At 37.9% G+C, this 12,231-nt stretch overlaps 1 protein-coding gene across 14 annotated transcripts in view; it reads right to left on the reverse strand.

Moving 5' to 3' along the window:
• The window catches only part of CHD9 (chromodomain helicase DNA binding protein 9), a 101,985-nt gene that overhangs the window by 33,468 nt on the left and 56,286 nt on the right, over nt 1-12,231 (reverse strand). For 13 of the 14 annotated variants that reach the window (XM_049804422.1, XM_049804420.1, XM_049804424.1 and 10 more), the window contains 8 exons: nt 10,820-10,966; nt 9,544-9,612; nt 9,400-9,455; nt 7,831-7,948; nt 7,213-7,299; nt 5,682-5,819; nt 3,355-3,476; nt 474-717 (listed from right to left, as the gene is read on the reverse strand). In XM_049804422.1, the coding sequence (XP_049660379.1) occupies nt 474-717; nt 3,355-3,476; nt 5,682-5,819; nt 7,213-7,299; nt 7,831-7,948; nt 9,400-9,455; nt 9,544-9,612; nt 10,820-10,966 (981 nt within the window). The remainder of the gene's footprint in view (nt 1-473; nt 718-3,354; nt 3,477-5,681; nt 5,820-7,212; nt 7,300-7,830; nt 7,949-9,399; nt 9,456-9,543; nt 9,613-10,819; nt 10,967-12,231) is intronic. The other variant, XM_049804426.1, reaches the window with a different exon arrangement.

Raw genomic sequence — 12,231 nt, forward strand, 5'->3', positions numbered from 1 at the left:
ATACTCAGATTTCAAAGTTTTTTCATGTCATTTAATTTGAAGTATTTCAGACAGAAAAGCAAATTGTAAACAAAGCTTGTTTATACTAGGAAAAGGAAATCAACAGCTACATGAAAGTAATATAGAGCTTAATTGGCTGTATTTCTGTTCTTACTGCTCTTCAAATTCAGGACCCAACTGCAACCATCTGTGCACACTTTAATCCCCACATGAGTATCAGCATCACTGCTATTCAACTGCAAAATTACTCAGCATACTGGAACAACATGCATCTTGCTGCAACCATTTTCACAAAATTTACTCAGTAAGCATATGTTAAAGATTGCAATATGTAAAAAGCTTGAGAACACATCATGGGATGGAAAATGACTTTCATTAAGACATACGTACAGATAATGGAAAGTATACTTTTCATCGCTACTACCCGAAACAGGTTTGGGGTAAGTTATTGCGTGCAAGTAACATTACAATACCTGGGAGTCCCTGAAGTACATTTCATACTGCTGAATCATCTGCCTGCTGATCATGCTTCCATGATACACCACAACATTAAGGTCAGTCCACGTGCGAAATTCTCTTTCCCAGTTTGTTATAGTGGAAAGCGGAGCAATGATCAGAAAAGGCCCTCTTATACCAGCCAGGAGGATTTCATAGAGGAATGTAATAGACTGTATGGTTTTGCCAAGACCCATTTCATCTGCTAAAATGCAATTTCGCCTGAAAGTAAAATGTATTTATTTGTTATTAACATCAAAGACAGTACAAACACTAAAGCTGTTACTCAAATGGACAATTTATAAAAACAAAGCTCATATTTACCAGTTTAAAGCAAGAATCAAAATTGAGGTACTCTAAAAGATGCTTGCAAACATTCCCTGGTTATGGTGAAAGAATGAACTCAGTACACAAAACCACAAGCTTTCAGTCATGTTTAGCACAGGCAAAACCTGAGAATGGAATGTTCTATGCAGTTCTACAAAAAATTCCAGAAGTATTCTTTTGGGACTACATCTGCCCTAATTAAAGGCATTCAAATTAATCAGATTTCCTACATGTACACTCACCTTGACAAAACTGCTAGAAAGTAATGAAGATTCCCTAAAAGTCACAGATGGAAAGCACCCCAGATACACTCACATAAAAGGAGTGCATTACAGCATCACTGACAAAATTCCCCTCGTTTCTAAAACTGAGACAAATGCATATTAACGGATTACTACATGAAATACCACTAGGTGCTTACCCTCAGCCATACATTCCAACCCTTCACTGTTTGCACAGACGCTCACACAGCTATGTAGTGCCTGACTGAGAATTAAAACAAAATTTTCTTTTGCAGATCATGAAACTGTACGGTAGAAATGGTATGCTCGCTGACGTACTTTCCATTTACAAGAAGGGTCGGAGGGAGGATCCAGGGAACTTTGGGTCTGTCAGCCTGACCTCGGTACCGGAGAAGATTATGGAATGGTTTGTCTTGAGAGCAGTCTCATGGCAAGTCCAGGACAAGCAGGGGATTGGGGCCGGTCAGCATGGGTTTACGAAAGGCAAGTCCTGCTTGACCAACCTGATCTCCTTCTGTGACCAGGTGACCCACCTAGTGGATGAGGGAAAGGCTGTGGATGTTATCTACCTTGACTTCAGCAAGGCCTTTGACACTGTCTCTCATGGCATACTCCTTGAGAAACTGGTGTCTCATGGCTTGGACAAGTGTACTCTTCACTGGGTGAAAAACTGGCTGGATGGACGAGCCGACAGGGTTGTGGTGAACGGGGTTAAATCCAGTTGGCGGTGGGTCACAAGTGATGTTCCCCAGGGCTCAGTGCTGGGCCCGGTTCCGTTTAATATCTTTATCAATGATTTGGATGAGGGGATTGAGTGCATCCTTAGCAAGTTTACAGATGACACCAAGTTGGGAGGCAGGGTCGATCTGCTTGAGGGTAGGGAGGCTCTACAGAGAGCTCTGGACAGGCTGGGTCAGTGGGCCGAGGCCAATTGTATGAAGTTCACAAGGCCAAGTGCTGGGTCCTGCACTTTGGTCACAGCAACCCCCCGTGCAGCGCTACAGGCTTGGGGAAGAGTGGCTGGAAAGCTGCCCGGCAGAGAAAGACCTGGGGGTGCTGGTTGACAGCTACCTGAATATGAGCCAGCAGTGTGGCCAGGAAGGCCAACGGCATCCTGGCCTGTATCAGAAATAGTGTGGCCAGCAGGAGCAGGGAGGTGATTGTTCCCCTGTACTCGCCACTGGTGAGGCCGCACCTCGAGTACTGTGCTCAGTTTTGGGCCCCTCACTACAGGAAAGACATTGAGGTGCTGGAGCGTGTCCAGAGAAGGGCAACCAAGCTGGTGAGGGGCCTGGAGCACAAGTCTTATGAGGAGCAGCTGAGGGAACTGGGGCTGTTGAGTCTGGAGAAGAGGAGGCTGAGGGGAGACCTTATCGCTCTCTACAACTACCTGAAGGGAGGCTGTAGGGAGGTGGGTGTTGGTCTCTTCTGTCAGGTGGCTGGAGATAGGATGAGAGGAAATGGCCTCAAGTTGAGGCAGGGGAGGTTTAGGTTGGATATTAGGAAAAATTTCTTTACTGAGAGGGCTGTCAGACACTGGAATAGGCTGCCCAGGAAAGTGGTTGAGTCACTATCCCTGGAGGTATTCAAAAAGCGTGTAGACAAGGTACTCCAGAATATGGTTCAGTGGGCATGGATGATGGTTGGACTTTATAATCTTGCAGGTCTTTTCCAACCCAAATGATTCTATGATTCTATAATCGCTATAAAGGACAAACAACTGATATATTGGAAATAAAGCGAGCAAGAAGACTCATGAATAGAAGTCCAACTTAAGATACAGAGAAAATACATCATTCTGGAAAAAATCTTGAAAGTGATTATATTCTCATTAATACAACACAGCATTAATGCTCAAAAGTTAATTTTAGCTTACAATATAGAAAACAATTATTTACTAGCCTTATTTTTGAAGAGAGGTAACTTTATCTGAAATACTTATTACTTCTAGCAATCATGTTAACAGATGCAACCGTTTCCCAGCTGTTCCAAAAATCCTGAAAGCTTGTTCTTTGGTGGGAGCTGCTTTTTGTTTGAGTTTACTCATAGGCGTTGAAAATCTATTTTCAGTTAGGTTAGTTTTATTCTTTTGAGATTTGCTTTCTGCTATACTTGTTGATGAAAACATACTTGTACACCCAAAGATAGATTTTTTTCCTCCAGTTACACCCTTTTAGCTATAAGCACAGAAGTTAAGATGAACTTAGTTAAAACAGTATTTATCCCCAGTAAGAGTGATTCACTCCACATGGTTTAAAATTTACATTAAAAAAACATTCCATGCATATACCTATTGTACCAGTTGAATAGGAGCCAGTTAAGTCCTTCCAGTTGATATTCCCTGAGCTGATTGCCATTTTTATATTCCCTGGACTGTTCTATCTTCTTCCAGGAGTTTGGAGGCGGTCGGTCCTTTGAGGGAAATATTAATACATGTGCAAGTTGGTACATGCTTTATTTTTCCAAAACATTTTAACCTATATCCCGAGTTTAACAATTCAGAATCAGAATGTAATTATTCAACCTTAAAACTGGGAAGGTGTCATGGTTAACATTACTTACTAATTACTAGTCTGCAGAAACCTGAAATTTGTAGTTGTTTGTCTATATAAATGAATACTTTTAAAATTAATTAAAAACTATATTATAATAATATCAAGTAACTGATTTCCAAAACTAAGCATACAAATAGCTTGGCACTGGTAATTTGAAGCAGTAATAAATTCATATGACAAATTTCAAGAACATACGAAGTTTCACTTTGGAAGCTCTAAGAACAGCTGTCCTACAACCAGAGCCAACTGAGTATTTGGGTCTACCAAAATCCCCAAAGTCTAAGTAACTCTGGATGCTGATGCTATCCTCCTGAAGCAGTCTGGGCAATCTGCATTGAGTTACTGTCATCTTGTCCATTCCTTTCAGCACTTCCCCTTGTCACTGCTCATCACTCGATCTCACAGTTACCCAATTCAGGAAGCCAACACCAGGAATAGAGAAAAAGTAGATTTTTGAGTGGTTAAGCTCCCCGAATCAATTCTTCCAAGGGATCAGACAAAAGACAATATCAGCATATGCAGGATCATGATTCAAAGGACATGACAAAACAGATGATAAGAGTATCAAGGTATACTGTCTTAATGTCCCTAGCAAGCTAAAGGAAAGCTGACAGGCTACATATAAATATATATACACACACACACACTAGTTCCCAAGCCTGTAGACTCAACAGGCTGGCCATTAGCTTAGCAGGCAACTTAGTAGAGAAAACATGAAGTTTTTTATATTAGGTAGGATTCCAGCAGAAAGCACTCTCTTCAGATAGCTTCTGCATCCCAAAATGAACAAAGTCACACAATCAAGCAAAATATTTTTAGCAAAAGCTTTTCTGATCAGTTGTACCGTGCGCCCCCCCCCCCCCCCCACTTTTCTCAGTATTTACAAAAGCTTGCATTCACTCTAGACTCATGTGGCCTTATCTGGCAGTTCTGAATTTTAAATTTGAATTTCATATCTCTTTATTGCCAATGTCAGCATCACCTGACACCAGGTCTCTGAGCAGCAGTAGCTGTCCTTCCCCAGCCGCTGTGCCCTCCTCCCCTCACTCACAAGCAACCATCTGTCCACTCCCCCACACCAGAAGCAGCCATGCTCCTGCTCCCAGGGCTGCAAGTCAGCACATACTTTCTTGTAGTTGCTGGAGTCTGGAACAAAAACCACTTGTTGCTGATGCTAAGATGACTGTCAGTTGTACAGTTGTGCTTTAATCACCATCTTCTCACACAGCCAAATACCGTAACAGAGGTATAAAAGCCCTTCTTCCCTCATGCCAAAATGGCAGGATTTTAAATAAATGCTAGAAAAATGACTAAATATAATATGAAGACGCTAATCGTGACTGTCATTATCCGTAGATGGAAAAACCACTAAAATAAAATCCAAAGCCTACAAATTCAAACACTATGCATATTCAGTTATGTAAAATACGTAAGTTAGAACAAGTGTTGTACTACACCACGCAGGACACATGCCTTACTCTGACAATGACATACAGGACTTTAAATAGAACTATTTTGTTTTCTCCTGCTCTATGAGACAGAAGATAGATAATTCAAAGATAAAACACATTTCCTTATTACACATGTTTTTCTTCCTTTCAGCAAGCCCTTTATGACAAGAAGAAAAATAAAAGCAGGAAGTAATTACAGAATCCGTTTGACAGATCTCGTTTGCCAATTTCCTTCAGTGTTGAAGCACAAGACTTAACTCTGTTCTCTACAGAAGGATGTTTATACTTTATTCTGCTTTCTCCTCATCTTAATGTTGTTTAGATTCTGTGATAGCCAGTTTCAATGTGTTGCTCCTCGCTCAGAAGCTCAGAAAGTTATACCGCTTCATATTTTTTCCTTAACAACTTTTTTTTTTTTTTAAACAGAGTAACAAATTAGAACAGAATATTTATCTATGCCTACCTGAAAATATTATTATTCCTAGGTAACAAGGCACACAGATCCTTTACACAGAATGTCAACAAGCCTTATGTTTTAACACAAAAATTTGGAGTTGGGAAAATCAAATCCAATTTGCCAAGACAGACAAGTAAATCAAGTATAATTTTACCAATCTCCTTGAGTCAGGCCTGGAAGCTTGCAATTGTTCAAATTCTTCTATTTTTGCTTGATCTACATCTTCTTTCAGCTCCCACGTACTGTCTTCATATGGCAACGAACACCACTTTACTAAATAGTAAATAACAGGCTGCAGAAGAAAATTCTGAATGTTACCAGCTTTTAATTTAGCATACAGACTGTTAATATGCCTTACTATTTGAGTGGCTAGCTTACATGACAGCTGGAAACAAAAGCACATTTCTGATACTTTTAAAAATGTTCGGTGCAGATTCTTGTTATCTACCTACTTATCCTTGGCTTCTCATACTCTGTCACTTGTTACAGAATTTTGGAGTACTTTTCAGTCCACTTACCCACAAGTAAATCTTAAATCTTAGGAAAGATAAATTACTACATTTGTGATGTTTGTGGAAATGGGGGCCAGGAGGAGTGGGGGAAGCAGAACTAACTACAGAGGTGCTACTGAGAACATCTCCTCCATTCTCCAAGACACACTACCTAAGCCTAAAACAAAGAGCTTGAGAAAGTTCCTCGAACAGAGGTCTTCTCAAGAAAATAGAAAGCTCTACAGGTCTGCTGGGTGACATACATAAAAATTTAGGAAAAGTCTCAAAAGATGGAACCAAAGCAGATTATTTTATTTAGACTTAGTAAATAAGTATTTAAAAACCAAATAAAAAGTCATCTTTCAAGAAGTTGGAGAAAAGTCTTATGACAACACATTCTTTCTACAAGTATAATAATGACAAATCTGCTGCACACATTGAAAAGTAATTTTAACCCTCAACCCTGCTTTAGGAAGATCAATGCAGAAATCACTGCATAGAAGTCTGCTCATTTTGCTATCGAGAAGAACAGAACAAGTATCATAGCTATTCCAGTAGCCTTAATCAACAACTTTATCAGTCTTTGCTCTCTGCTTGCCTCAGGCTCTTCCTGAATTTTGGCAATTTATTTGCTTGATTTGCTTTTCTGTTTTCTTTTTTTATTTTCTTATCTCATGTTTTATTCTGTAATAGCTTTCAAGAAGAGATACTTCAGTTAAAAAAAGTTTTGATAAATACAGATGGTCAGGTGCGCTGGTGGCTATCAAAACACCTCTCAATCACTGGTTGCCTGAAGCCTAGAGACAGTTAGAAAGGAAGAGGCAACCATCACTGTCCTGCCTTCTCAAGCTTTTTTCAGCAGTGACTCCCTGTCACTATCAGAGACAGGACAGTACATGGGATCAGCCTTCTGTTGGAACTCACAAGGAATTATCTATCAAACCTCACATTTATTATCAGTAACTACCTAAGATTTGTCTACTATGACCTATTAATACTAATAAAAGCCACTGAACTCTGATTTCTATTTCAAAATACATGGCTAGCATAGGAAATGACAAAATTGTCATGTCTCATTAAAAACATTATTGAAGCTTAAAATCATCAACGCGTTGCTCTGAAATCTGCTAAAATTATGATTATCAAACACTACTTGGAGGTGTATCTTCTTGACTTGCTTTAAGATATATTTACCTCACCAGTGTCCTTATCTTCACAAAGAGATACTTCTAATACCCGGTCTACTTCAACATAGTCAGGATTAAAAGGTTCTTCTTCCATCTGCAATGCAAGATTAATAAAATCAATAGAAAGGCAAAAAAAGTTGGTATACGCTAAGACCTGGTCTCATTGTACACCAAATGAATTTGGCAGTTGGAAACTACTGAGGCTTTTGCACACACCTTGAAATCCACCCCCACCCACCCCCTTTTTTTTTTTTTCTAACTAGCACTGAAGAAGGATCTGACATTAGAATAGAAAATACAGTTATTCAGGGATGAAGTGCTGTCTTGTGAAAGTCATATAGTAGAGAAACTATCCATACTAACATAATCTTTCCCTCGTCACCACTTTTAAGTAGGTACCCAAACAATCCCAATTTTAAACCATGCAGGTCAGGTTAATTCGGTGACTCTAGAAGACTTGCTCTTAAAATTACTTTAAACAAACAACCCCCTGCTGCAACCAAAAACCCAACCCTGATGGCTAGTTTTTACTTCTCAACATTCAGCTGCTCTATTTAAAAGCTAACTACTAATCACAAGTTTACAAGGAAAAAAAAGCTTATTTAATTGTATATTTCATACTCACATCTGCAAAAAAGTGAGCTCTTTGTGCTTGCCTTAGTTTGAATCGTTTTATTTTCTGCTGGATTCTTTTATCCTTTAAAAGCTGTTGTTCTGTGGCCCACTCACAGTGGAGATAAGAGCTAAAATTACGGAGATTAACATTAACATATTAGTGAAAGCAAAATCTTACTATCTATTTTTTATATGCAGTTAAAATAATGTATTTTATAAACCAGAATTTCACTCGAAAATGAACATTTTATCATTTAAGACATAATTCACTGTAAAGAACAAAGATACATTCCTCCAAATGATCATCTTACAGCATCTAGTTAAGGCAGTGTTTTTGGGCTAGGATCCATAGAACTCTATGGATTCATAAATTTCTTTCATGTGTCCCAAGAAGAGAAGGAAGCATACTTGAAGTGAGCTTAAATAAGTTTAAAAACTGACACCTCTATCAAAAAGTACCCAGAGATATAAAGGACTTAATATATTGGATGTAGCTTTCTCATGTACTTCGTGTGAACATCTCTTCACAGGTACTGCTGAGCTATATATCAGTGAGGAGCATCAGAGCCCATGGCAAAAAGGAACATCATCAGATTGGGCTGGGACAGAAGCAAGAAGCAATGGAGTCAAAGGAAGGAGGAAGCATCAACACCAGTACCTACACCATCTAACTGCAGTCCAAGTGAGCCATTCTGAAGTTAGATTGGTTTGACAGAAGTACATTTAATTCTTCCTCACACCCCCTTTTTAATATATTTTAATCACTTTTTAAGCTTTCTAAAGATTTGCTAGAAAAAAAGAGCTGTTGCTGGGTATTACTCATTCTGAGATGAAAAGACAGACTTTACCCTTTCAAAAACAAGAGCTAAATGGTCTCCAGAAACATATGAATCCAGAGTCTCAGAAAAATCACACTTATTAGCAAGAATCTAATGAAATTACTTACATATGTAAAATTAAAAATGTGCTTGCATTTTTAACATCAAGAACTGAGTAGTGACAGGAAGACAGGTATGAAATTTAAAATAAGAAAATATGGAAAAAGTTCTTTTTCTTCTTAATTCTTTTTTTATTTCCTCCTTCTGACGTAAAATCATTTCTATCGGTAGAAGTTTTTTGTTGGTTTTTTTTGTTTTGTTTTTTTGTTTTTTTTTTTTTTTTTTAAAAACAGTAAGGCTGACTCCTACATCAACCTGTCCTAAATGTATGACACTGTAAATCTAATCCAGGTTCACAAAACACCTCTGATTTCAATTCATGAAATTAAAATCAGCCTCAGGCATGTAGTCCCTACTGAATTTAATAAATATATCTTCTCTAAAAATTCTGTTCTTTTGGCAATAATGGCTGTCAGCTTATTGGTCAGTGCTGGTTTCACAATACTGATAATTTTAAATTTAATACTAACAACATAATGCAGATTCTTAGCAATTGTAAAATTAAATTTGTGAAGAAAAGTATCAAAAGATGACAAAATCTGGTTATAAATAATCTTCAAACAATACCAGACTTTAGTACATGAATATGGTACTTGTCATTTCAGTCAACACCTACAATGAAACGACTTTTTAATACTTACTAGTTCTTGTATTTTACAAAAAACTCTTCTGTTTCTACTGTCATCCCAGCAGATATCTAAGAAAGGAAATTCAGGAGAAATGTAAAACAATAGACACAAACCCCTTTTTCAAATAAGCAACTTTATCCCATGACAATCACTTACTTCTTTCTTTATTACCCTGGAAGATAAGATTTTGTCTACAATTGCTGCATCTTCTTCACTTGGATTTTCCTATAAATGCAGGAAAACAATGACATGAATTGCAGTAAATGCCCTCTCTTCAAACTGATCAGGCTTAAAACCTTCAAACAAGTGGCTTGTTATGAGACCAACAATAAAGGCAAATTTGACCTCTACTAGTAGCATTCTCTTTAACAGTCTGGGAGTAAAATTTAAAATCCAGAGGAAACACATGCAGAAGTACAGTAAGTCTGGCACTTCCAAAAGAGCATCAGATGCAATGCTCACCTGCCAAACACACTTATAGTGCAAGCAATGGTGATTCTGATGCTTTCCAGACACAGACTCACTATGAATGCCCTGTTGAGTTGATCTGATGCAGTGGACACACCCAGAATTCCATTACACAGATATGGAGAAATAAGAACTCTGGCAGACAGGTTAAAAAGAATATTAATAAAACAAAACCAGCATGTGTCAAACTCAATTTAATAGGTTTACTCTGAACATGGGTAACAAACATGCTGTGGAATCAGGCAGACAAGGTCATGCCTGAGAATTCCAGCAGGGCTTAGGTGTGACACAGATACAGGATTACTTAGCCCTGCCAAGACTGAAGCTGTGGTTCCAGAGATAAAGAGCCAGTCTTTAAAGGTTGCTTCCAATAAATAGTCACCTTCCCTCTTGTCTGATTTGTTCCCAATCATACTATCTTTCTCCTTCCATTACCACTTTGGCACTCCTTCAAACGTCTCATGAACACTTTTTTCCCTGTTTCTTTCCTGCCACTTCATTTACCTAGAAAGGCTCAACAGTTAAGTTTGAGTATCAGAAGTGGCAGAACTTAAACAGTGAACTGTAAAACTGAAAGGGGGGGGGGGGGGGGGGGGGGAAGGGAAGAGTATCTTTTTTAAAAATATTGGTAAGCAGAGATCCCCACAGGCTCAATTAGTTTTATACTTCTGAAAGTCATGTTACCACATATCTTTTTCATATGCCTACACAGCATAACACATTGAGATATACTATCCTTAGTTTTATCCTTAACTTCAGTTCAGTCAATGAATGTTTATAACGGAAACAAAAAAATAGTAATAAGCTACTTCTTCCAGTTGTCAAAATCTTAGCAAGATGTCACACGAAATAAACTACGGCTTAGTAATAATCATGTATTCCTTCCAAGTTATGAGCTTTATTTGCTGAACTACTTGAGACAAATGGAAAGTTCCCACTACAGACCAAGCCAATTTTTACCTACCACAAATAATTGTAAAGGCTGTTCAGCAGGTAAAGGGGCAGAATTCTTTTTGATTTTTACAGCAACTTTAGCTTCTTCTTCTGATTGTTTTCCTTCTCCTTCTTCAGCATATTTTTTCCTTTTAACTTGACGATTTGATCTTCTCTTCTGCATGCAGGAGAATAAAAATAGAGATTTTACCAAAAACCTCCTCTAACATCAATTGAAAGTTTTGAGACACTCTAAGCAGTACTTTAGCTGTATCTAAAACCAAAGGCCAACATTTCAGAGAAAACATCAAGCATGTGAATCACAGAGGGACAGAAGCAGCCATATACTATTTTCTATAAATCAATTTTTTTTTCTGTTTCATATAAACATTTGATACTTTTACCTTTAGAGTTCAAAAGCAAACATGGAACAGTATTTTCAGCCTATGAGAACAAAGCTGATATTTAACAGATCTCTCATCGTCAACATCATCATCATTATTTCAACAGCAATTTCATAATGCAGTGTAACAGCAGTATGTTACCGTGTGATTCAAGAATCTAAGTGAAAGACACAAAATACACTGAAGTGTCTTTACTAAACAACTTCTATACAAAAAATTATGATTTTCATTAGATCGTATTGGTCAGATCGCTGATGTAGTCTGATTTGATGGCTAATAAAGTTGTTGCTTTGTTAATATATTTGTTTTCTCCTCCACCTTAATCAAGCTTGTTTAATGTCAGTGTTTGTCTTGCTTTGCGGTTTATCTCTGTAATCTTCCACACTTGTTTCTGCAAGAGTCTGAGGACAAGTTCCATTTGGAGAAATAATGTTCAGTCTAAGAAAATAATTCCTTCTCACTCACTGTTTAAGTTTCAAAAACTTAATTATTAGGAGATTGCATATCCTTTTCATCCCTCAGTACCAATATACAACACACTGCATTATTCAATTTGTAAAATTAATTTTTAAATCCATTGGATAAATAATGATAGCATACTCAAAGTACACAGCAAAGCATATTTTTCTTTAGGAAAAGCCACCGCTGGTTGCAATACACTGTAGTAATCAGCTGGGAGAAGAACAAGTTATGAACAGAACAAAAACCAAAATCCTGTGGTCATACTGGCTTCTGCAGAGCAGATATTAAGTAACAGTAAGATTGCAGCACAGGAACTTTCTTCCTGTTAAATTCAGCCCTTGGTCTTGCTGTTATCTGGTAAAAGATCTAGCTATATTTTAACAACTACATTATTTTTAGTAGAGTAGTAACACTACGTATGCAATAGAAGTCAAAGCATGGGCATCACCATTCCTCTGGAGAAGCTGGGACAGTTCATATATGAAACTACTGAGTCAGCTTTCCACAACAGTGTAGCCAGATTAGCTATTCTTCAATAAAAAGTGAGTGTGTGCAGGTGGGGTTTTAGCACAAAAAG

This window comes from Accipiter gentilis, chromosome 7 (assembly GCF_929443795.1).
Source record: "Accipiter gentilis chromosome 7, bAccGen1.1, whole genome shotgun sequence".
Taxonomy (NCBI): domain Eukaryota; kingdom Metazoa; phylum Chordata; class Aves; order Accipitriformes; family Accipitridae; genus Astur; species Astur gentilis.